The following is a 23,257-nucleotide window of genomic DNA, read 5'->3' as shown; positions in this document are numbered from 1 at the left end:
CTGCATTAAATATCATCCCTTCTTTAAAACTGTATTAGTTTAATCCATTCTGATCTTTCTCACTCTTCTGCACTGATTGCACAAATTTGTTTACTTGTTATAGAAAAACAAATTATTTCAATGTTTTATTTGGCTTGAAATTATCATGCTTAAAATTAGCAAGCCACTTAAAATAATTTTGAGACAGTTCACAATTTTGATAGTACTCTCTTTTTTTTTTACTTATTCATATAAATGCCTGCAGTGAATAAATATTACCTGATACCTGCCTTAAACACACAAATGCACATACTGTTCTAGGATGGCTTCAGTCCATTGACAATACAATCTAGTTTCTCACTCTGAATCCTTCACCCTTTATGAAAGAAAAGGTTAGAGGCTACCTACCTTCTGATGCTATTATGCAATTCTGCCCATTTTCAAGGCTCTCCAGCATTATAGATTGAAATGGATTTGCCTCACTGGTCATCTGTATTGCTCAGAGCTCCAACATCTCACACCTCTTCACTCAGTCTCTCAGCCTACATATATCACTCCAACTATAATAATCAGTACGCATTACCCCATTTATCTTATTAGCACCGAGGCAGCGTGATTCTGATCACTGATACGAAAAAGCTGTTCCACATCACTATTACAAAAAAAAAAAAATGGGCCAACTTCTATTTTCCCCGAAGAGTGGCCTATGACAGTTGGGCTGGCTGCTCTGTAGTCTCTCAAGTCAGAGTGAGAAAAATATTAAGAGCTACCTGCACAATTGTGCACTGCAGGGGGGTGAGGATTTTTTTATTTTTTTAATCACACAATCAGAACAGGATTTGGTTTTGGTTTGTTTTTGTTTGTTGTGGGTTTTTTGTTTGTTTTTGTTTTGTTTTTTTTTTGTTTTGGTTTGGGTTTTTTGTTGTTGTTGTTTGTTTGTTTGTTTCCTGTTGGAACTAATTATTTTTCCACTGTAGGCAAAAAAATATTAATTGAATCACATTAGGAAAACAAATTATCCTTCACACTGAGAACATATATGCTATGTTTCAATCCAGAGCAACTTTCTGCAGCCAAGGTATAAATCCATCGTCAAAATGAATCAGATATTTAATTCTTACACCTGTAAGACTTAAAGAGCAGGAACAGAAACGTAGAAATTCAGTATACTGTATTCAATAGGGCACACTCTGAGCTAGCACTAAGGAACCAGATCAATTCTGAAAGCTCAATATTAATTAAAAAAAAAAACCTCTACTGTTAACAGAAGCCATCGGAACATCTTTGCTTCATTATCATGAAGTTTAGGAGTTTCTTTTTACATGAAGTAACTACCAAACTGAGTCAAGGTAGAAATATAGATCTCGGGTGTTGGGTTTGTTGTTTTTGTTTGTAAATGGCAATTTACATTTTCTATAACAACAAATAGAAAAAGATGTTTCTGAAAAAGTGGTATTAAATGACTTGTATTCAGTATATTACATTCAGTATGTTATCTCTTTAAAACAAGTTAGATCATAACATGCTATGGAGCACTCATTCTACTACCCTCATATCAGTACCTAGAGCTTTTTTCTCTGCCCCTCTCATGCATACACATGCACACACTTTCTCCCTTTTCTATATAACCATACATATGCATATTTTTTACATTATACACACAGACACACTCTCCCTCCTTTTACATATAACCCTACAGATACGCATTTTCCACCTCCCATAGGGCATTTGGCAGACCCACAGTGCAATGGGAATCGGGGACTCACCCCCAGCCGGAGGACCCCCCGCCTCAGTCAGCTGCACTTCAAGGACTTGATTGTTTCCCGTTTTCCAGTATACAAATCCATTCAGAGTTACAACACACAGCCTCACGGGACCAAAGAGATACTGATCAATTTATTGAAGCCCAGAACAAGTAAATGACACTATGGAGGATGTGGATATTTCAGTTCTGGGTCTGCTCCCTCGGTGAACACAAAACACCATTTAAAGGGGGGCTCACTAGAATTATCACAGATTGATCGGCAAGAATCAAATCTAATGCCTGTCTGGATGGACATCACATGGCAGCCAGTTGGTCTCACAGCCTGATTATTTAAAGGCACCCATGTCCCTCCTGGCTGCCTCCACGCACACCCCAGCACTTTGGGGAACCTCCAGCCTCCCACCTCAGCCCCTGGCAGATACTTAGAAGCTGCAAAGGAAATTATACCTAGGGTTCGATGCTTCCAAGCATTTGTAGCTGCATTATTCCACATCTATGTTTCTGTAAACATGTCGCAGTAATTGAGGACCAGGGCTATTTAAAACATTTTGAGTTTATAAATGAAGGAGTGGCCAATTATAAATGACTGAGTACACAATACCCAAACAGGGACCTGGATAAAACTTCACACGTTATTACCCCTTTTAAAGAACTGCATAGGATAAAAAAAAAAAATAAAAAAAAAAATAAAAAAAATCATTAATCAGGCTAGTTTCTTTTTTTGGCTAGTTTCTGGTTTTGTTCTGTCAGACGTAATTTTCAGATTGCTGTTTTTTCAAGAACCTAGAAAAGAGAAATCACAGTCCATTTGGTGGCAAATATACTTGACAGCCAACAGTTGCCACAGATAGAACACATGCTGCGTATCAACACAAAGAGGATGCTACCAAAGGCCCTCTCTAAGCATTAATGACCCCATTCAACTGATTGAGCAGCAGACTAGACAACGATGTAAACAAAATACAGTATGTCAGCATATTTCATAAGCAGGGCCTATTGAAGTCATACCTTAAGAAAAAAAAATGAAGAGAGCATTTGACATTAAAATGAAAATACTATTCCTATTCTACCTGTTATTTTGCCATTAATCCCTACCTCAGCTACCTCAGCACTAGAAAGTATAAGCACAGTGACGGTCTTGCATATCAGTCCAGGTCTATCTTGTGGGATTAGATTCAGTGGAGGTCTTCGGGTGCCACAATATTTTCCAAGGGCACTCTACTTGCTGTCTGAAGATACTCTTGAAAATGATTTCTCAGTCATTAATTATGCATTCTATTTCTTATAAACAGTTCTTTTAATTAGTATCCCAGGCAGCTTTGCTGAGGATCCCACACTTTTAGTAATTAAGGGCAGTTTGTTGCCCCTAATTAACTTCAGACATAGCGAGACTCGATTACTTTGTTACTTCAGCTGTTTTTCTGTTTGCATTGCATATTCTGTCTTGCTTTACCAGCTCAGAAAGGAGACTGCCCTATTGAGCTATTTATTTCATTTAGGTTCCATCTCTCTTTCTTGATCCTGTGTCAGTTGCTGTATTTTAAATCTCTACGACTCTCTCTGAAGTCACGTCTACACTGGCAAGCAGCGTGACACCAGAAAAGTGCATCTGCACAGCGAAGCAGGTCATGCTGAGGACCCAACATCCATTTCAGGAGGTTTTACCTCAGTCCGCTTGCACAGACTAAAGGTGCTCCCAGAGTGTACCTTCTAGTTCAGCTTTGCCCCGACACAGTCATCTTCACACAGTCCAAACCAGAACTCTGCAGGGGGACAAGGTGGGTAACTTCACAGCACACTCCTGAGCTAGGCTAAATGGGTGATGCAGATGCTGATGTTGTCTGTGATTAAGTGTGTTACCCTTGGGGATGGCCTTACTTTTTAAAAGTGTCTCACTTATCTCAGCAGATCATGCTTCTGCAGCTACTGGACAGTAGCCATGACCACGGCACATCAACCCAACACCATCAGGCATGAATTAGCAAAACACCGCAGTCAGGCTTAGAAATAGATTTTTATACTATGGGAAGAACTTTGCCAGTCTGTACAGACTCCTTCCCTTGTGTGCTGTTCTGCATAATTAAGTGCACTTGTAAAAGATACAGCTTGTAATACAGCAAGAGGGTCAAGTATGGAGGCTTTAGCCACTTTAGTGATTTTATCACACCTCTGTGACCTCTTGAAGCCCATTCCAGACTGAGTTCATACTAACAACTGTAGTTAGCAAATTAATGTGTTAATAATCTATTGGAGTTTAAATATGCAGAATACATAAAACAGCTAAAGGTTTAGTGGAAATCTGAGTAATTTTGTTGCCATTTTAAATAAATAATACTTCTCATTCTCACATGATGCTTTTCATCTACAGGCAGAAAGTTGTATTTAAAGTAGCAGAAAGACTGATGTAATCCACTTGCTGCAATGCAGCTTTGAGGGAGAGCCAAGCAATGACCACCAATAATACCTAGCCCTGTTCACAGTGTACCCCTGTCCTTCCTCGCAATTTAGAAAGTGAAGAGGTCTTAAAAATTCCCTATCTCGGCCTGTGGGGGGTGAGGACAAAGAGGGGACAAATGACTCTTAATCTCACTGTAACAACAGTCCTATAAGGTACTAACCACCCTACAGACGGGGTGTTCAAGTGAGAGCCATGAAAAAATACGCACATGCTCTGATACTAGTGGGTGACTCATCTGCTGATCAAGAGATCACCTTTAGATTACATGGCTAAGAATGACATTCTTTATTTCCTTTTCAGCAACACATGAGCAAAATATATCTATATAACCACAGGCTGCCAGATCTCATAATTCTCAGATTACCTGGTAAAACAGAGGTTTATATGCACAAAACTTAGCTAGTCATTTTCTAACATTTCTTATCACAGTAAAAGGCCTGGAAGCATTAAGTAAGGATACCTAAAAATTGGATGACAGTAAAAGACAACTTTAAAAGTTGGCCTTCAAAATCTTAAATGATGCTTCTAAAGTAACTGAATTTGGGAGCCAAAGCATGCTGAAAAGAACCCAAAACCATATAAATGAGATTGACAGAGTTTGTATAACAGAACAAGCTCATCACATGGACAAGCTCAAGAAGTAGGCCCACACAAACGTCATGAGGTTCAAAAAGGCCAAGAGCAAGGTCCTGCCCCTGGTTCAGGGCAACCCCTGGTATCAATACAGGCTGGGGGATGAAGGGATTGACAGCAGCCCTGCACAGAAGGACTTGGGGGTACTGGTGGATGAAAGACTGGACATGACCTGGCAATGTGCATTTGCAGCCCAGAAAGACAATTGTATCTCAGGCTGCATCAAGAGGAGCATGGCCAGGAGACCGAGGGAGGTGATTCTGCCCCTCTGCTCTGGTGAGACCCCACCTGCAGTCCTACGTCCAGCTCTGGGGCCCTCAGTACAGGAAAGACATGGACCTGTTGGAGAGGGTACAGAGGAGGCCACCAAGATGATCAGAGGGATGGAACACCTCTCCCAGGAGGACAGACTGAGAGAGTAGGGGTTGTTCAGCCTAGAGAAGAGAAGGCTCTGGGGAGACCTTATTGTTGGCTTTCAATACTTAAAAGGGGCCTATAAGAAGGATGGGAACAAACTTTTTAGAAGGGCATGTTACAACAGCACAAGGGGTAATGGTTTTAAACCAAAGGTGTGGAGATTCACGCTAGATATGAGGAAGAAATTTTTTTACAGTGAGGGTGGTGAAACACTGGCACAAGTTGCCCAGAGAGGTGGTAGATGGCCCATCCCTGGAAACATTCCAGGCCAGGCTGGACGGGGCTCTGAGCAACCAGATCTAGTCGCAGATGTCCCTGCTCATGGCAGGGGGGTTGGACTAGATGACCTCTGAAGGTCACTTCCAACCCAAACTATTCTGTGATTTGAACTAAAATGCTTCTAATTACTTTATAACCATGTACTAGCATGCTCAGTACCTCCACTGTTTGTAGCACATCATTCTCATAACCACGTATCTTGCATTTGGTATTAAGTCACTACAAGCTGAATCTAAATGTCCATTGAGGCAAATACTCCAGCTCTGCAAGTTTAAGATTACTAGAAACAAAAAAATTCTAAAGGAGCTTGTTAACTTCCATCTCCAAATAATACTATTTGTTGTTCTTTAATCCCCACTGGTCAGAGACTGAAAAATCCTCTGCCATTAATGACACTGTAGGAAGGAAGAGTCAGAAGGGAACTGATTGTTAGGATGAATAAAAATAATATCTATACCAAACAACCACATCTTCTTTATTTATTTTCTTTGCCTATGCTCCATCCATAAGGAGATAAAAAAAAAAAAGACTAGCCAATATTAATATTTTAACACTAATGCATATTTGATGTATTAAACAGTTGGAATGGTGAAACAGTCGTAGAACGCTTTTGAACAAGAAACAGACATCAGTACCTTGCTACAAGGCCTCAGAATATATAATTTAGAAATAAATGAAGGAACATATAAGCAATAGGCTCAAACTAGGGATGCTCACCAGCAAGATAAATATTTGGCGCAGAATGCCTAGAGGTAGATTTTTTTTTTTAAGAAAACTCATGAATTCACCATAAGAAAAACCTAAACACATAAAACAACTGCAACCTTCTGCAGAAAACAAGCTGGGACCATGAAAACACTTTTCTCCAATGCACTATAACCTACCGCTCTGATTTTCATGGACTCCAACTTCTCAGCACAAAGCTTCTCACCAGCTCTTTTGCCCTTGCTATTCTGTATTACGCTGACATGGATATTGAGACTATTCACTTTTTTCCAGCTTAATCCTTATCTGTTCCTCCTAGCAAAATATATTTCTTGCAAACTCTTATCCCCAAGATATCCCTCCTTCATTTCTGTTTCATACTGGAAAGCATAACTGTCACGTCCAGTGGATTTCTCTGCTACAAATGTATGCCTCTTACCTTTGTCATTGTCCTTGCTGAACAGGTCCTCTACTCCAAAATTAATTCAGTTCCATGTACTTTCTCAATACCTTCAACTCAGTCCATGAAACTCTCCATCACTGATTTCCATTTCTCCCCTAATCTTTGTAGATGTGTATCATCATCTCTTCGGAGATCTCATTTATACACTATCTGAGCTTTGCCCTTTCTTCAACGTCCTTGTCTGTGGCCCAAACAGGTCTACTCAAAGCACTAACCTACAGATTTTTTTTGTATGTCTACACTATCACTCAAACTTTCCCTCCAGCACTCATTAAACAGAAGCTGCCGGCCTCTATTTCCAAAACCCCACAGCCAATACAATTGAACATAAATGAATAATTAATGCATGAGAGAAAAATGGAAACTGGAGAAAAATTCTTGTATGACCACATTCTCTTCTTCTAATTTTTCTTCACTGGGTCATGTAGTTAAAGAAGTACTCACTGTTGTTCTGTTCATTCTTCACAATGCTGTTAATTAATGCTTTTCCTCTTCCTGACAGGAAAAACACTCAAGAACATTCTTAAACTTATGCATACAAGTAATCACGCTTGAAGAGAAGCATATGCTTTATCTCCTCGCTGCAAAATAAATAAAACCAGAAATAAATTATTTTGGGCAAGTACCATCAACTTCTAGAGAATTTTAAACAAAAAAAAATGAAAAGCCTTCAACACTTATGGTTGTGAAAATAACCTTCAAAACGCAAACCTAAGCTGATGCAGCCTGGTACCCACATGCAAACACTCTGTCTCTCCTGCTGCTGAGAGTTTCCCCCACACAGCAACAAACTGAAAACTGCCTTTTCACAGCTGCTATTCTGAAACCTGTGGGAATCAGCTGCACCGCACCAGAACTGGGCTGATTTCACTTCGGTGCCAGCACTTGTAGGCAGAAGTGGGCACTGGAGACAGGCACTAGGCAAAGGGAGCAGGAGTTCAGCAGATGCTGTTCCTCTCCCTGCCTGCTCTCCTGAATGGCAACAACTAGAAACCAAGGAGAGGCTTGAGCACCAGACTGGCACATGCCACAGCCATCAGCAGGCTGCAAGAGGAATAAGTTGGAAAGAAATATAGGAGGCATCTTTGCAGCCACCGTGCCAAAATACATATATATACACATATATATATATATGAAAGGAGACTTAAAGATTAAAAAGTTCAAAAACATATGAGGCTGACACCCAGTTCAAACAGAGCAATATACTAACTGGGGCTCAGTACAACTCAATATAGGATGAGAGTCAAGGCACGAAGACTAGCACCACCCCAACACACATCCCTCAATTAGCAGAGGAGATCCAAGCACTTTCCTAAGAGAAGATGTGTCATCCCGTCTTCTCCCACAGACACCTCTTGGGTTGATAAATGGAAAGCAAGTTCTGTCCCTGAGCTATTAGCTTTCCAGCTCTAGCAAGCATACAAATAAAAGGGAAGCAGCAGGAGAGAGGGATGTGTTAAGCTGGGAAAGTAGGAGACATATACACACAAAAAAAGAAACAAGGATAACAGAAAAGTATAACACAAATACAGAGGTACATTAAAGAAGTAAAACAATATATACCAAAAGCAACTACAGGATGATATTCACCAATATTAAAAGGAAATGGTACAAAGCCAGAAAGAGAAAAAAGAAGTCTGTAAGCAGCATGCTAATGGAGAGTGGTTGGTTAATAGCGTCCACAAACATGAACTGGTGACAACAGGTACGCATGGGGGAAATGGTAAATTTGCTTTGATAGAAATCATTCAGTGAATACTCAGCTAGCAACCACTAAGTATCTTCTGCTCTGGCAATATTCTACGGATAAAGATAATACATGGTAATGAATATTCTTATATACTGCTCCTCTCCAGATACAGGGAAAGGAGTATGGTTCAGAGGGCAAAATAATATTTTCACCAGCTTGTTCTTCCATGGCAGCAATGAATATGTTTCTCAGATGATGTCAGAGAAAGTTATAAGGATGAGATGAGCTGATCTGGTATTTCTGCTTCACTGTCACCAATTACCAACAGTTCAGGTACACAAAATAAAATGTGAGAATAACAACTGCCTGCAAAGAGTGAGAAATGCAAGGCAGCCCAGCCAGCCCCTGTACCATTCCTGCAGAGATGGCAACAGTCAACTGATCCTTCAAACTCCCTTCCTGTTAGCTCCCTTGTAGAAAAACTAATCAGTGGTCTTCTTCAAGCCCTGTAAATGGAGGATCAGCCAACACAGTTAACACACTTGTCAAACAGTGTGGGTGACAGAAAGAAATAAACGACCTGAGGTCACTCATTCAGAAAAAATTCAGAATTGTCCCCTCAAATAATATTAAAAAATAATTACATTTCAAACACAAGTTTGGGTAAAATAGGCAGGGAAAACAAAACAAGCAAGCAAAAGAAGGGAATTATTAATTTTTCCACATAGTAAACTGAGTTTTCTGACTGTCCCTACATGTCTGCTTCATTAAACTGCCAAGGCTTCATTTTCCCAGCACGCTGCCCAGCTTTTGGCCAAGCCACAACAATCAATGCTGAGCTGGCAAGGCAGCAGAACAGTTTAAGATAAAAACAAAAGTCTGATGGATTGTCATTTCTAAAGTGGCATTGGTAACCAGAAGGTTCTGCTCCTCTCATCACCCTCCAGTATTTTTTCAGCCATGATTCACTCAATTGCCCATTGTGAGCAACTTTCCTACTTCAGACAAGAACAACTTCTTCCCCAGAGCAAGTTCTGACTGTGGTAAAAAGGTCTGTTTGCCAGTTACCTTGTCTCAACATGTACAGAGCTGTGTAGGCCAGCATCTTAATGGGCTTTGACAGGATTTACCAAAATACTCTATACTAACCTGACTATAACAAAATTCAAATGCCTTACAGCATCATGACAAGGGGTTTTTAAGGTGTTTGTGATGGGGAAAAACAAAGAGGCAAATAAAGTTGATTTAAAATTACTTTCTGAAACACTTCACAAAAAATTTGAAATTTGTAAAGGAAATACCAATGATACGAATGAAGGCATCTTCCTAGAAAGCTCTTCAGTAGAATTTTGACCAGAAGGCCAAGTTTTATAGTTTCCTCTGAAATGTGTCTAGAGTTTCTGGCAAGAATGGCTTTTCATGTACTCTCCTTGCTATATTAGCACTGAGGAAAAAAGCCTCTTATGAAGGAGGCTCAGAAGCCAAGAGACAGTTTTTCTTTCCCAGAACATGCTCAGTCAATCAATGAGTAGACACAATAGCCAGCTCAAAAGCAAGGAAAAGTGGGGCTTGGGGCAGGAGAAATAAAGATACTAAGACTAAAACAGTGATGCAGAGAATGAAGTCTATCCCTGTAACCAAAGTTTTCCTGATAAAGTTACATGTATCATTACAAACTTCTCCTTTAGAGGTGAAGTCCAAGAAATAGGAAAGAATAAAGTCAAGGAGTTCAGGTGAAAATAAGCTTCTGGATAGTACCACTCTTACTTTTGAGTATTATGACTTCTAAACAGACAGCTCAATTACTTCTGTTCCTTATCACCTATGAAAGCAAGACTTGAATTATCAGCTTTGATGTACTCAGCCTTTCACGCCTTAGGAAACCTCATTTAGCATACAAGTGTTAACTTCTTCCCAGTCTTGAGTTTCTACTGTATGACCACTTGATTACTAGAGTAAATTTTAAAACATTGAGGAAGAAAAACACAGGAAGAACACCTTTTTTTATTAGCTACTTGTAGCACTTCTCTGTCCCTTCCTTCCTCAGGAACTTGAACTCTGATTCATCTCCCAGATTCAGAACCCGCCTTTGGCACGCACGCCCTGAGTAAAACCGAGTATGTACATACAAGTGTAAAACTGATTAGTATATACCACAGTTAGCAGGGTCACCACCTAATCACTGACTCTGCATATGTTCATGTACACTACTCTCTCTTGATGGAAAACAGTCACACTGGGAATGCATTTCTTTTCACCGCCTAAATCCCATTCTGAGGGCAAATTCAATCTACTGGTTTGAGATTCAGTTTGTCTGGGATGGGACAGAAGAAGGAGTAAGAATGGGATTAGCTAACTGGTCTGTTCTTGACTTTTGCTTGACTGGAAAAGAAGAGGAGCAGAGAGGCAGAAAAGAAAGTGGCTGAAATAGTTCCAGAAGATTTGCTTGGAAAAAAAAAAAAAAACAGGGGAACTACAAAAAAGTGACAGTCTCTTTAAACCAGGGACAGAAAAACCTTGCTTGATAAAGGCATGACATGTAATGCATGGATACATCAACACTTCTCAAAAAGTTTGGAAAATACGTGACCAAATGTCTATAAATTTCTACTGAAAATATGTAACTAAGTACATATTAGTTCTTCTCTGTAGAACGAACTAACTCCATCTTCATCAGGATCTGGTACCCCACCTTAAAAAAATCAGGCCATGCTTCAGTTCTACATCTCCAATATTAGCTTATTCTTCCTTCTTCACCACAAATCTAACAATAACCAAGGTAAGACAGGGTGTAAGAGGAACTCACCAACTAACTCTGAACAACTAAAGAAGAGTATTTCCACTACATAGCCTATAGATTAAAAAAAAAAAAAAAAAAAAAAAAAAAAAAGAAGAAGAAAATAAAGAAACGCAGCCAGATTATAAAGTATGTGTTTCTGAAAAGTCTAGGCTAAATTACATTGAATTTGACATTAAAAATTTAGCAGAGTTGGTGGACTCTGGTGAATTATGATAGCTTTTTTTTTTTTTTAAGTTTGCTTGCTTTATTTTTTTTTAATTAACCTTATCTATCATAATAGAGCCAAGCTAATTTTACTTAGTGAGAAGAAAGAAGGATGAGAAAGGACAACGGAGCAGTGAAACACTGCCTGCATTTAAAATTCTTTACATTAATTAGTATAACTCTAGTCTATTAAGTATGCATGTTTCAATATACTGTATAGAACATTTTAATCTGATACTGAAGCAAGAACATAAGAAGCCAGTCATATTGTAAACCATTTCCTTACTCATATTACAATGCAATTGAGGATATTTGATATGTGAATTCCATCTCATTCCCTTACCGGATAATATGTTCCACATTAAAAAAGAAGCACACTGCATTCTGCAATATTTGCTCAGCAATATGCCAAATGAACTGGCAGAAAGAACAAATTATTTCTGCTCTCAAGCAGGGTGGATACTATTCTTAGGTTATTAGAAAGACTGCTGGTGCAAAAGCATTACGAAGCGCGTACAACGAGAGCCAGGCAGACTGGGCTGGGAGCTGGAACCACAGTGCATCGTCGGTTCTGGTTTGAAACCATAGCTTGGATCACCACTTATCACTGATGATGGAGAGGGCATGTGGTTGTTAACAGCTCCAGTTAAATAACACAGGTAGGGAATCTCAGTCCAGCTTGCAATAGACAGACAGCTGCATAACACAAGTCAGATGTAAAGTAAAAGCACAAGACATTAAGGGACAGTTCAAGTCTGTATCATATTTTGGCAATGTGCTGGTTTTGGCTGGGACTGAGTTAATTTTCTTCACAGTAGCTAGTAGGGGGCTATGTTTTGGCTCTGTGCTGAAAACAGTGTTGATAATACTGAGATGTTTTAGTTACTGCTGAGCAGTGCTTACACAGAGTCAAGGTCTTTTCTGCTTCTCCCGCCACCCCACCAGTGAGTGGGCAAGGGATGCACAAGGAGTTGGGAGGTGACACAGCTGGGACAGGACAGCTGACCCCAACTGACCAAAAGGACATTCCATACCATATGATGTCATGCTCAACATATAAAGCTGGGGGAAGAAGGAAGAGGGGATGTTCAGAATCATGGTGTTTGTCTTCCCAAGTTACCATTACTTGTGATGGAGCCCTGCTGTCCTGGAGATGGCTGAACACCTGCCTGCCAATGGGAAGCAATGAATGAATCCCTTGTTTTGCTTTGCTTGCATGCATGGCTTTTGCTTTACCTATTAAAATGTCTTTATCTCAACCCACGAGTTTTCTCACTTTTACTCTTGTGGTTCTCTTCTCCATCCCACTGTGGGAGCAGTGAGCAAGTGGCTGGGTGGTACTTAGTTGCCAGCTGAATTGAACCATGACAGGCAGTGAGAAAATTCATTCAGGAAATAAGAAAGACTTTTACCCTATGGAACATGAGTTTAGCTATCACACATCCAAAACTGTCTTACTACAGGACACAGTGTGACACAGGTGGTTGCACTCTTATTCCTAAGGCTGACATGGGGCCACCGTGCAGCACAAAGTGCAAACATCAAAGCACAAAAGCAGGCTCCTTCATGTGGTGCTCGGCGATCCTCAACTATTACAGCAGGTTTCCCAAATTCTCAAAACTCAGGACCAGTTCTTCTATCCTATATTCAGTAATCCATTGGGTAATATATAAAAATTGTGAAGTAAGAGGAAGGATGTTTATGTGCATTTCACTACTTCTAGAGAGAAGTGCAACTCCCAGAAATATTTTTTTGTGTGTTCTCTCTTATTTAAAAACAATAGTTCCTGACCAGCAAAAGACAATTCAACCTTGTTCTGCAGCTAAATTCCTAAAGATGACAGAAAATTTCTTTCTGCATATAGCAGTTAAACCAAACATCAGAGTTCATTTAACATTTAATTATAGGTATCAAGTCAATTCTGTCAATCAACCTGTTCATTGCTCATATGCTAAATCTACAACTGCTGTATTTCTGTATTTGCTGCACATCAGCAATCTCTTTTCATATACCTTATTAATAAAAATAATACTGTAGTTATTTTTAAAACACAGTCCCTATACTTAGCAACTGAATCAGTGAGAACTTCTAAATGCTCAGTATCTCCTGCAGTTGATGGCCACAAGTTGAGACTTAGAAGGTGGTTAGTAAAATTTCATCAAGAAGAGGGCAATGCGGCACTGGAGCAGGTCACACAGATGGGCTGCGGGTTCTCACCTCTGGAGGCTTTTGGGCCTCCTGCTTGAACCTAGACTAGTATCAACACTGATCAGGTCAGCTTTGGCTTCTTCCTGTGGGAGGTCACAATTAGATGACCTCCAAATGTCCCTTCAAAACCTAACGTCTATGATAAATCTCTTTTGGGGTGGGGAGTCCTCACTGGGATGGTGAAATTCTCATTTTGCCAGATTTTCTTTAACTTCCTACTTACAAGATGCCTTTATACAGGCTTCACAGCTTAAATACCTAACACTTAATAAAAACAAAGTGTTCTTCCAGAAATAATCTTATTATTATCACCATGTTAACTTGTCAGAGAATTCACTAAGCACAAATTACCTATAGCAGGCATAATCCAGACACCCCAAAACATTCAGTAGGGGATTTTACAAATTCTTAGATATATAGAGGTACCAGGATCATAAAAAGCCAAGTCGAACTGAATTATTTCCCTCTGGAAAGCAATGTGGAAGGTTTTTTGTTTGTTTGTTTATTTTTCTGTTTGGATTTGGGTTTATTTGTTTTATAGATCTGAAAGCAATAATAAAAATAAAATTTTCTAAGACCAAACATTTCAAGAACTGAGCTTTTAAGTGGTTATCTGGAAATGCAGCACCTTGTTTCAAAACTTTAAGTATTCTACCTATTAAAAACTAACAGAGAAGAAGCACTCTTACAGCATAAAAACCTACCACATGCCTGTCAATTCTCAAGAGCTTGTCTCTGGTGTACAAGAAATCATTCATTCACTGGAAGGTCATTCTCATCACAAACACACGTTAATTTTTTCTCTATACAGAAAGATTGCACTTAAAAATTAATGGGAAAAAAATAAGTTTTCTCGTTCACCCCTGAATTATGGGTTAATTTACTCGAGTTGGGCACAGTCAGAACACGATTTGCAGGAGGCACCTCTGGAACGTGGAACTCCATCGGTCACACAACGCTGCGAAGCCGAAACCGCTTCCACTGCAAAGCGGCCCCGCCGCCCGCTCTCTGCGCTCTTATTTCCTTCTCACGGCCACTTTAAGCTCAGCTTTAAAAACTTAAAAGACTTCTCCCCTGTTGACTGATGGATTTCTAGGTAAACGTGCTGGTTTGGAGAAGCTTCCCAACACCCTGCTCTGACACCGCCTGCAGTGCCGCTGGGGACGGCGGCGGCTCCCCCCGCCCTGCCCCGCCCGCCTCAACCTGTTGCGGGCCAGAGCGCGGCACTTGCCGGCGGGCGGGCACGGGGTGGCCCGCGGGGGCCAGGACCGGGCTGGAGCGCAGGGAGAGGGGAGGGCGGAGCGCTCACCTTCTGCTGCCGGCGGGCCATGTCCGTGGGCTGCTTGGCGTTGAACGGGTGCGCGATGCACCTCGCAATGAACACGTAGAGCTGCAGCCGGAGCCGCTTCTCCCGCTCCTCTCGCTGCAGGCGCTCCTGCTCCTCCCGGCCCTCGCTCAGCACCGAGGGACTGGGGCTGGCCGCCCGAGCCGCGCCGGCCTCCCTGCCCCGCGGGTCCCGGGGCGGCGGCGGCAGCGAGCGCGGAGAGCCGCCTCCCGCCGCCACCAGCACGTCCCGCCGCTCCTCTTCCAGCAGCTCATCGGACTCCTCTTCGCTGGAGGAAGGGTCCAGCATCGCGCTCGGCGGGCGCGCCCGCAGCCGGGCGCGGAGCGAAGCGGGGAGCGGCGCGCACCTTTCCGGACACGTCGAGTTTACACACAGACTGTTTCCGACCGGCGGCGGCCGCCGGGCGGGAGCGGAGGGGCGGGGAGCGGAGGCGGGGTTTGGGAAGGGGGTCGAGCCTGGGTTGCCGTGGGAATTGCTCCGAGCGGCTCTCGGCGGAGGCGGGGCCGGGGCTGGGGCTGGGCTGGCACCTGCGCCCGCCCCGGCGGGGAGCAGCGGCCCGCAGGTGGCCGGTCCGGGCGGGGCCTCACTGCACCTGCCCCGGCACGGCTCGGCTGGGCTTCGCACGGCTCGGCTGGGCTTCGCACGGCTCGGCACGGTGGGGTTCGGCACGGCTCGGCTTGGCTCAGCTCGGCTGCCCTGCGCCCAGCGACGAGGGCAGCCGTTGGACAGGAAAGCTCCTGGCCCGCTCAGCAGCGCTGCGCCGCTCGGACCCCGCCGGCCGTGGGAAACGCTCCCGTCGCTCGCTCGGCGCCTCAGACACATGGGCGACGCCGGGCTGCGGAGGGGAGAGCGGCGGGCTGTCCCCCTGTTCGGGTCGGCACGGTACGGCTCGGCTCGCTGCCGACCCCGAGCTCTCTGACATCCTCTGCTATGTAGTGTGGGGAAAAAACGAGAGGCATCTCAAATAGCCCCAGAAAAAGAAGCCACTGAAACCATACCTTTCTGAAATGGGCAGTGAGCTGATGCTGAGGCGCACATTGCTCTCGCAGGACACCTCTGTTGGGAGTCTGCTGCCACAAATAGGTGGTTGACTCGTCTCTGATATCATTGTTCCAGACTATCTGCTGATCCAACCCTGTTCATATTCACAGTGGTTATCGTCATAGTTAAGACTGTGAGAAACATACGAAAGCCTACCACTATCACCCTCTACAATGAAAAAAAAAAAAGACTTCACCATGTGACAGCTACATTTCTGGCATTTGATTAGGACCCTGTGGATAGGTAGCCCTGTGGAGGGAAGGCACATCAGATTTGTCATGGATCAACAAGTCCTTCTCTTGCTCCCTACACACCCATGCATGGTGGTGCCAGTATCAGTGACGACGTGGAAACTACTTAACAGGGAAGGATTAGAGGTTGGGAGGCCAAAGCCTGTAGGGATGGACTAGCTCACAGAAAGGCAGTGCCCCTGTATGCTGCCTTTAAAAGATGGCAACTGGCGCTCTGCTTATTAGCAGTAGCAAGTTTTCAAAGCCCTGAACAGAAATTGAATAAACTCAGAAGGTCTGCCCAGTTGTCACTGTATGAGCTGGGTTCTCACTGTAGGAGTGGTGAAAGGCTCTAGTCCATTACCAATATTATGAAGTGCACAGCCCTCCAGTAGGAGATTTAGGAAAGGACCTTTAGAGCAGGCAGTTATCTCCTCAGTGAACTGGCTTTCAGAAGGTGAAATTACTTCTGCTGTAGACAGCAGCTATTAGCCAGATGGCAGCATTAAGCATTAGGAGTCTGTATTCTGCCTCTGGATCTCTACCAGAGGAATGAGGTGGAGCACTGAGAGACAACCATGCTGACAAACACACTGGCTCTCTTTGAAGTTTGGGTGCTAAGTGCAGCAGTTATACAAAAATTGGTAGGCTATTTATGCCTGGCTCATGTCCTTAGCATTAACTGATAATGGTAGACAAAAGTTGTGAGATGTAGAAAGGTAGTCATGGAAAAGTATGTCAGCCTATTGAACACCTCTGGTCACATTTCCTCAGAGCAAGAATTGCTAAGGCCAGTTTTCATGTGTACCACTATCACCAGTCACGTGTCAGTGCTTGTGTCCCCGGTGTATCACTGCAAGTAGTTCTAGCCCTGTAGTAGACAAGAGGTAGCTCCATAAAAAATATGGAACTGGTTACTATAAACTACTTTTTCACTAAGATGAGTACAATGTACATTGAGTTTATGGGTGCCTTTTTCCATAACTTGTTCTCATTCTAATGACAAAAAAAAATAAAGTAACACTATAAAAATATTGCCACCAGAGATATGTAAAGCAACAATGGGGATATGAACTCTCTGAAACTTCAAAACAATCAGGTCCCAAACATTTTAAAATGTAATGACTCAGTCCAGCAGTGTCATCTCACAGCTATAGTATGTCCATGTCCCTCTTATACTGGGGAGACCAGTGCCAGACACAGCACTCCAGATGTGGCCTCACCAGTGCAGAGGAGAGGGGAAGGATCACAGGATCCCCTTGACCTGCTGGCAATACTCATCCTGATGCTGCCCAGGAGGTCGTTGGCCTTCATTGCTGCAGGAGTGCATTGCTGGCTCATGTTTGGTTTGGTGTCCACCAGGACCTAAATCTTTCTGCAAAGCTTCTTTCCCCAGCCTGTACTGGTGCACAGGAGTTTTCATCCTCAGATGCAAGACTTTGCAATTCAGTTTGTTGAACTTCTTGAGATCCCTGTTTGCCATTTTCTCCACTTATCTACCCTGTACTTCATCTGTCTGTCCATGAGGATGTTATAGGAGAAAATGTTGAAAGCCTGCATGAAGTCAAAATAAAAGACATCCATCAAGCCAGTCATTTGATCATAGAAACCCATCAGGTTGGTCAGGCATGACTTCTCCTCCATAGATCCATACTGGCTACTCCTAGTCACTCTCTTTATTTGAATATGTTTGGAAATGGTTTCCAGTATTACTTGCTCCTTCATCTTCCCAGGTATCAAGGTAAGGCTGACTGGCCCATAGCTCTTTTATCTTAACTTTACTGAAGATAGGAGTGATATTTGCTTTATTCCACCACTTATTATAAAATTCCCTAGAGCTGCATGCGAGGACCTCTAGCAAAAGTCTTGTACTTTGCTTTCAGGCCTCATATTTTCTCACTGTATCTCCTTATTTGGGGAAAAAGATAAAAACAAGAACAATTTAGATTTTGGTTTCTATCAGACCAGGCTCAAAATAGGGTGTTCTCAGCTTAGTATTGACTTAGTTGATACAATGAATTGACATAGCATATCTAACAGCTTAGGACCAACACTCTTACTTCTGCAACTACTTTTAACATGACCCTTTATTTGGTATTGTGTGTTTCCATTCTGTGTAGCTACTCTCCTCTAACATTATTTGAGGTTTTAGTTCTGATCTTTTGGTGGTTCTTGGTGCTATTTTTTATTCTTTTGCATTTAAATGTAAAGTATCTTCTTTTATATTTTAAACATTGCTGCAGAGCACAAACACCACTCTTTCTGAATCCCCCTTGTCTACTTTACTGGTAATACTACCATCAAACATTGGTGGTATCAGTCATGTAAGAATCAGTCAGAACTCATCGCTGAATTCCTCAGATGCTTGTGTTCAAATGCTGCTCAACTGGTTAAGTACACAAATGTCAAAGCAGAATGTTTATATTCAAATACCTATAGGCTTAAAAACACCAACCACAATAATGAAAAGTCATTCTTTAGTTCTCATCAAGATAATCTAACCAAAATCATTTTATTTGTACTTCATCTATGCTTTGTCCAACCTCAGCACAGGTTTGTTTACAGTTGCACTCGTTCAAGTGCATTTTTTTCTGCCTAAATGTAATATTTTGGCCAATTTAGTTTGTAGAACAAAATTATGTTAAGAGCTGGACTGTTCTTTTTTATACGGCAATGAAATTAGGAATTTGTCGATAAAGCTTTCTGCTTAGGGGATAAAAGAAGCAGAAAAAATAATGATGAAAAACTCAGTTTTAAACTGATCTAGGACTTTTATTTCAAGATGCAGATAAAAATTTTAACTGTGTTTTCAAATCCTTCATTTGGGAAAATATGTGACTAAAAATAAGGTGTGTAAGCATGCACTTATGCTCAGTAAATATTTCCTATTGTAGAATTAGTGCCTTGTAATTCACTTATAAATAGCCTTTTGGTGATAAAATTCATTATTATTTTGAGGCACAGTATTTCACAGTAATGAGTTTTAGCTTCATGCAGTGCATTGTCAGTTTCGACACTTCTACTATTTTCCTCTAATGCTCTGGATTACCAAATAATGTGATCAAGCAAGAATCTCACCTTATGTTATTTGTAAGCAGGTCATAGCCAAAGCCAGACATGACAGTGATGTTTCTAGGGTGCTTTGTAATTGCTTTAACATGGGAATATGATACTCCAGGCAGCACTGAGTGAAGTACTGCCTCTCCCTTTGCTTTACATGCTGTGACCACCTTTGCTTGTATATCATGACCTATATCATGAACTTGTGGAGAAAAACTTGAACGAATAAAAGAATACTGCCCGAAAAGTACAAAACCTAAAAGTAAAGTAGAATAAATAACCACATTTTAATGCTTATTTTTTAAATAATATGATGGTGAAGCTGAGCGCATACTGATTTGTTGGCCTGGCTTACAGTTTCTGAAGGCATCTGACTGTTGACACTATTGTCCATTGATATGTATGAGGTTTTGCCCATGCAAGAGCATATAATTTTCACACAGCTTCTTTCTGATGCCTGAAACGATGGGATATATTTTTTTGGTCTCATCAACCATGTAGGCAAGTGGTAGAGCATTCACAGGCTTAGAGGTGAAGATGTTACTTCATGTTTTTGTTGCACTTGCGCAGCCATCATCACACTCTTACTCTGCCACAAAGTCCTTCTTGTCCACCACCACTTCTTGCGTCTGCAGTCAATGATGGAATATATTCCTCTTTTCTTACTTAAATAAAACACCTTTGCTCCAGTGATCTATATCAGAATTGCAGAGCTTTGGAAAGCATTCCTCCCAAATGATTCCATGTGATTTGGCTCCCTGAGAGTAACCATTAAACAAAATGACCTTTATGTCCTGATATTTCCTCCTGACATGCCAGAATGGATGTCAATATTCATGAGCTAGATAGACCTCAGACAAGAGCACAGGGAGGAATAAAGAGCACCCACATGCTTGATTCCTAACTAGCATTTCTAGCCCTTAAAAGAAATTCCCATAATCTCCTCAGGTAAGGCCTGAGAGGCAGCTGACCAGGGTCAGTGATGTCAATAGCTGATCCATATAAAGAAAAAACCCAAGTTAGATCCAAGTGTTTCCATGCATAGTTTCCAGTTTCGTTATTCAGGTGTAGTTCATGCATATGTATGTAAATGTACAGAAATACATGAGAAAATGCTAATTGTGTGTCCTGCTCTGACACTTTGGAGGCACTGCATTACTTACAAGCTGTACAGCATAAATGTAATGAGCAGGTTATTGCTAAGAGGCCAGATTAGAATTTATGTCACATCTCCACTTAGTACTAAAAGCTATTCTAAAAAATTGATATTTTGAATTAATTTGATTGAGGGTAGTCTTGTGTCTGAAATGTAGTGTTGTTCTCCACACCTTAGGCTCACGTAGTTAAGGCAATCTGATTTTTCAGTGTGGGACTGAAAAAATGACATTAATATCCCCTTTAAAATTCTAAAGAAGTATCCAAATCCATTTTCTTAAAGGAATGTTTCTACCCACATGAAACCTCTCTACCCTGCAACCTGTTTTTATTGGCAAAGGATGTTAGAACCAAATACACCACAGGGTCGATTGTCCTGTTAACTTAATAATGCTAGTGGAAATCTTATAATTAGTCTTGTTATAAGCTAATGAACAAGAAAAGTACAGAGCCATAAAGCAGCTGTTGTTTAGCAATACATTAATACTTTCACATGGTTGTTATCATTAATACACAAGTAGTGTTATTTTTACTAGAGATTATTACTCTTTTCTAAGACACTTGGTTTCTCAGCAAGCCCAGATGACACAAAACTCATTGATGTGAGCAGTGTGGAGTCTTGTGAGCAATAGAGTGGAATGTGGTATCTCTTATAGGATGATACAGACGCTGCATGTGTGACACTGTCAGACATTGCTAGCAAGTTCCAGTGAACCCTGTCAGATCTCCAGAGGAATGTGCTTGCTTAAGCCCTGTTCAGATCTATAAACAAGAATAGAAAGTAAGTTTGGAAAGGATATTAAGAAGTTACTGGGATTGTACTTCTGCTCACAAGTAAGATTTGCTACACCTAACTCATTTGTGGCTGATGCTTATCTAACCGTATTCTTAGTATCTTCTAGTATTTCATCCCCCTAGGCAAACAGTTCCAACATTGAACTCTCAATTTGGAAAACTTGTCTTGATGTTACCCTAAGCCTCCCATTCTGGACACTTGTGCCATGCAGAGGAGCTGCAGCCTCTGCTCAAAAGATCCCAAACCTCGTCCCTGCTCACCTTGCACTGTGTTTTCTTAATTCGGGGGCATGCAGGAGCTGTTCTGCTCAGTCCAGACAAGGACAGACCTTCAGAGCTTTCCCTGTGTTGGAGGAAGAGACCCTGAGGTGAATCTCTCTGGGTGCAAGAGGGACTCATCTGAAAAAAACAACCAACCAACCCAAAACCAAACAACTTGACATAATTCTTTTTATGCTGAAGAGAAAATACATTTGCAAAGGTGGCATGATCTGGTTCTCCATTTGGTACCAGGGTATGGAGAAGGAAGCTCAGGGTGGGTTTTCAGGGAGACAAGCAGAGGTCAGGCACGCATTGAATCAGGCTCCATCCCTCTTCCAGGGGCATGGCGGGTGTGCTCCTCCCAGGGACTCATGGTGTTTTTTGGGCTGGAGCAGAGGAGACCAAGAGGCTTGTTCTTCTGCTCCCTTCAGCACTGCTTTGGAGCTTGGTCACAATCCTACAGAGAGGAGGACAGGAAGGAGAGGGAAGAGTGACTGGGAGATGCCAGGAGGAAGAGCAAGAGAAGTTTTCAGCCTCTTGCCAGCAATGAGCTTGGAGCCACTAAAATCTACACCATGTCCCTGGGCAATTTAAACCTGTTAGTCTCACCTGTCTGCAGCAAACATAGAAAACAGTTTACTCCCTTCCTATTTATAAAAGGTTTTTGTAGAAAAAGGAATCCTCTTTCTCCTGCTCAGCTTTCTGTGGGCTACATGATCCCTCAGTCATTCTGCACAGGCAATGTGTGCAAATTTGGATTAACCTTGTTTCTTCCCAGTTGAAGTATGCTTTTCATGAAGTGGCACTCTCAAAGGTATGCCAACCTGACCACGTCACACGGAATAGACAAAATACTTTATGAGCTTACATATGACTGTCCTTTCATTATCCCCAATAGCAAAGCTGTGTTTTTTCCCCAACACCATGAGCTGAGCAGCCACTGATGTCATTGTGCTTGTGTTAGAAATGTGGTCCTGCTCTCCAGCCCAAGCAGGGATTTTGTGCAGTGCTATTGCCAGTGAGAACTGGTCTGTGATCACAAGAGGAGTAGGGGTGAAGGAGGAAGAGGGATAACAGGGATGCGGGAGGGGCTCAGCCTTTCCAGTTCTTCCTACTCTCACCACAGAAGCCTGCAGTTTTGCATACCAAACACTTAAAAAATATTTTGAGGTCATTATTATCCTATTAATTTTGTTCATGTGTGAGCTCAGATTCCTGGCTGTGCACATAAGTGATTAATTAACTAAAAATGCAGTTTCTGTGGACTCTTGCCAGGAATCAGTCTTGTAAATGAATAGTGTGATGGATGACTGTTTGCACAGTTCAGGGAGATCCTTTCTTGATTGTTCTAAACTCTGGACTTCAGTCTCAGCCCAGTCACCTACCATGAATTTGTCTTCCTTTAAGGTGTATGTTGGAGTTCATGTGGATTGACAAGATCCTTTTCATATCTCCCATTCCCCTTGTTATGGAAATGGACTGTCATTTAACGTGACACCATTCTGCACAGCACTGACTGATGAGTGGAGAATCAACCTTCTGGAAAAGAAAAAAGATTAGCTTTAATCATTGGTGCCCTAACGTCTAGAAAAACATCCAGAGTCTGTGTGTGTTCTGTCAAATCCTGGGTAATGAAACAAATGGTACAGAGGGTCATTAGCTCATATCTTAAATTATTTGTGTAAAGGAAATATTCCTAGATGGCAAAACAAGATCAGCTGTTTAATCAAACCATTCCACAAGGATGATGAGAGGGTATGGAGATTTCT

At 41.8% G+C, this 23,257-nt stretch overlaps 1 protein-coding gene across 3 annotated transcripts in view; it reads right to left on the bottom strand.

The window, feature by feature from the left end:
• CADPS2 (calcium dependent secretion activator 2) overlaps nucleotides 1–15,234 on the bottom strand; it is a gene marked incomplete at its 5' end in the record, with an annotated part of 304,710 nt that extends 289,476 nt beyond the window's left edge. For all 3 annotated transcript variants that reach the window (XM_082042913.1, XM_082042914.1, XM_082042915.1), the window contains one exon: nucleotides 14,911–15,234. In XM_082042913.1, the coding sequence (XP_081899039.1) occupies nucleotides 14,911–15,234 (324 nt within the window). The remainder of the gene's footprint in view (nucleotides 1–14,910) is intronic.
• Between the last annotated feature and the right edge of the window lie 8,023 nt (nucleotides 15,235–23,257).

Source organism: Streptopelia decaocto (genome assembly GCF_964273445.1).
Source record: "Streptopelia decaocto genome assembly, chromosome: 1".
Taxonomy (NCBI): domain Eukaryota; kingdom Metazoa; phylum Chordata; class Aves; order Columbiformes; family Columbidae; genus Streptopelia; species Streptopelia decaocto.
This window is presented reverse-complemented; position numbering and strand designations above follow the sequence as displayed.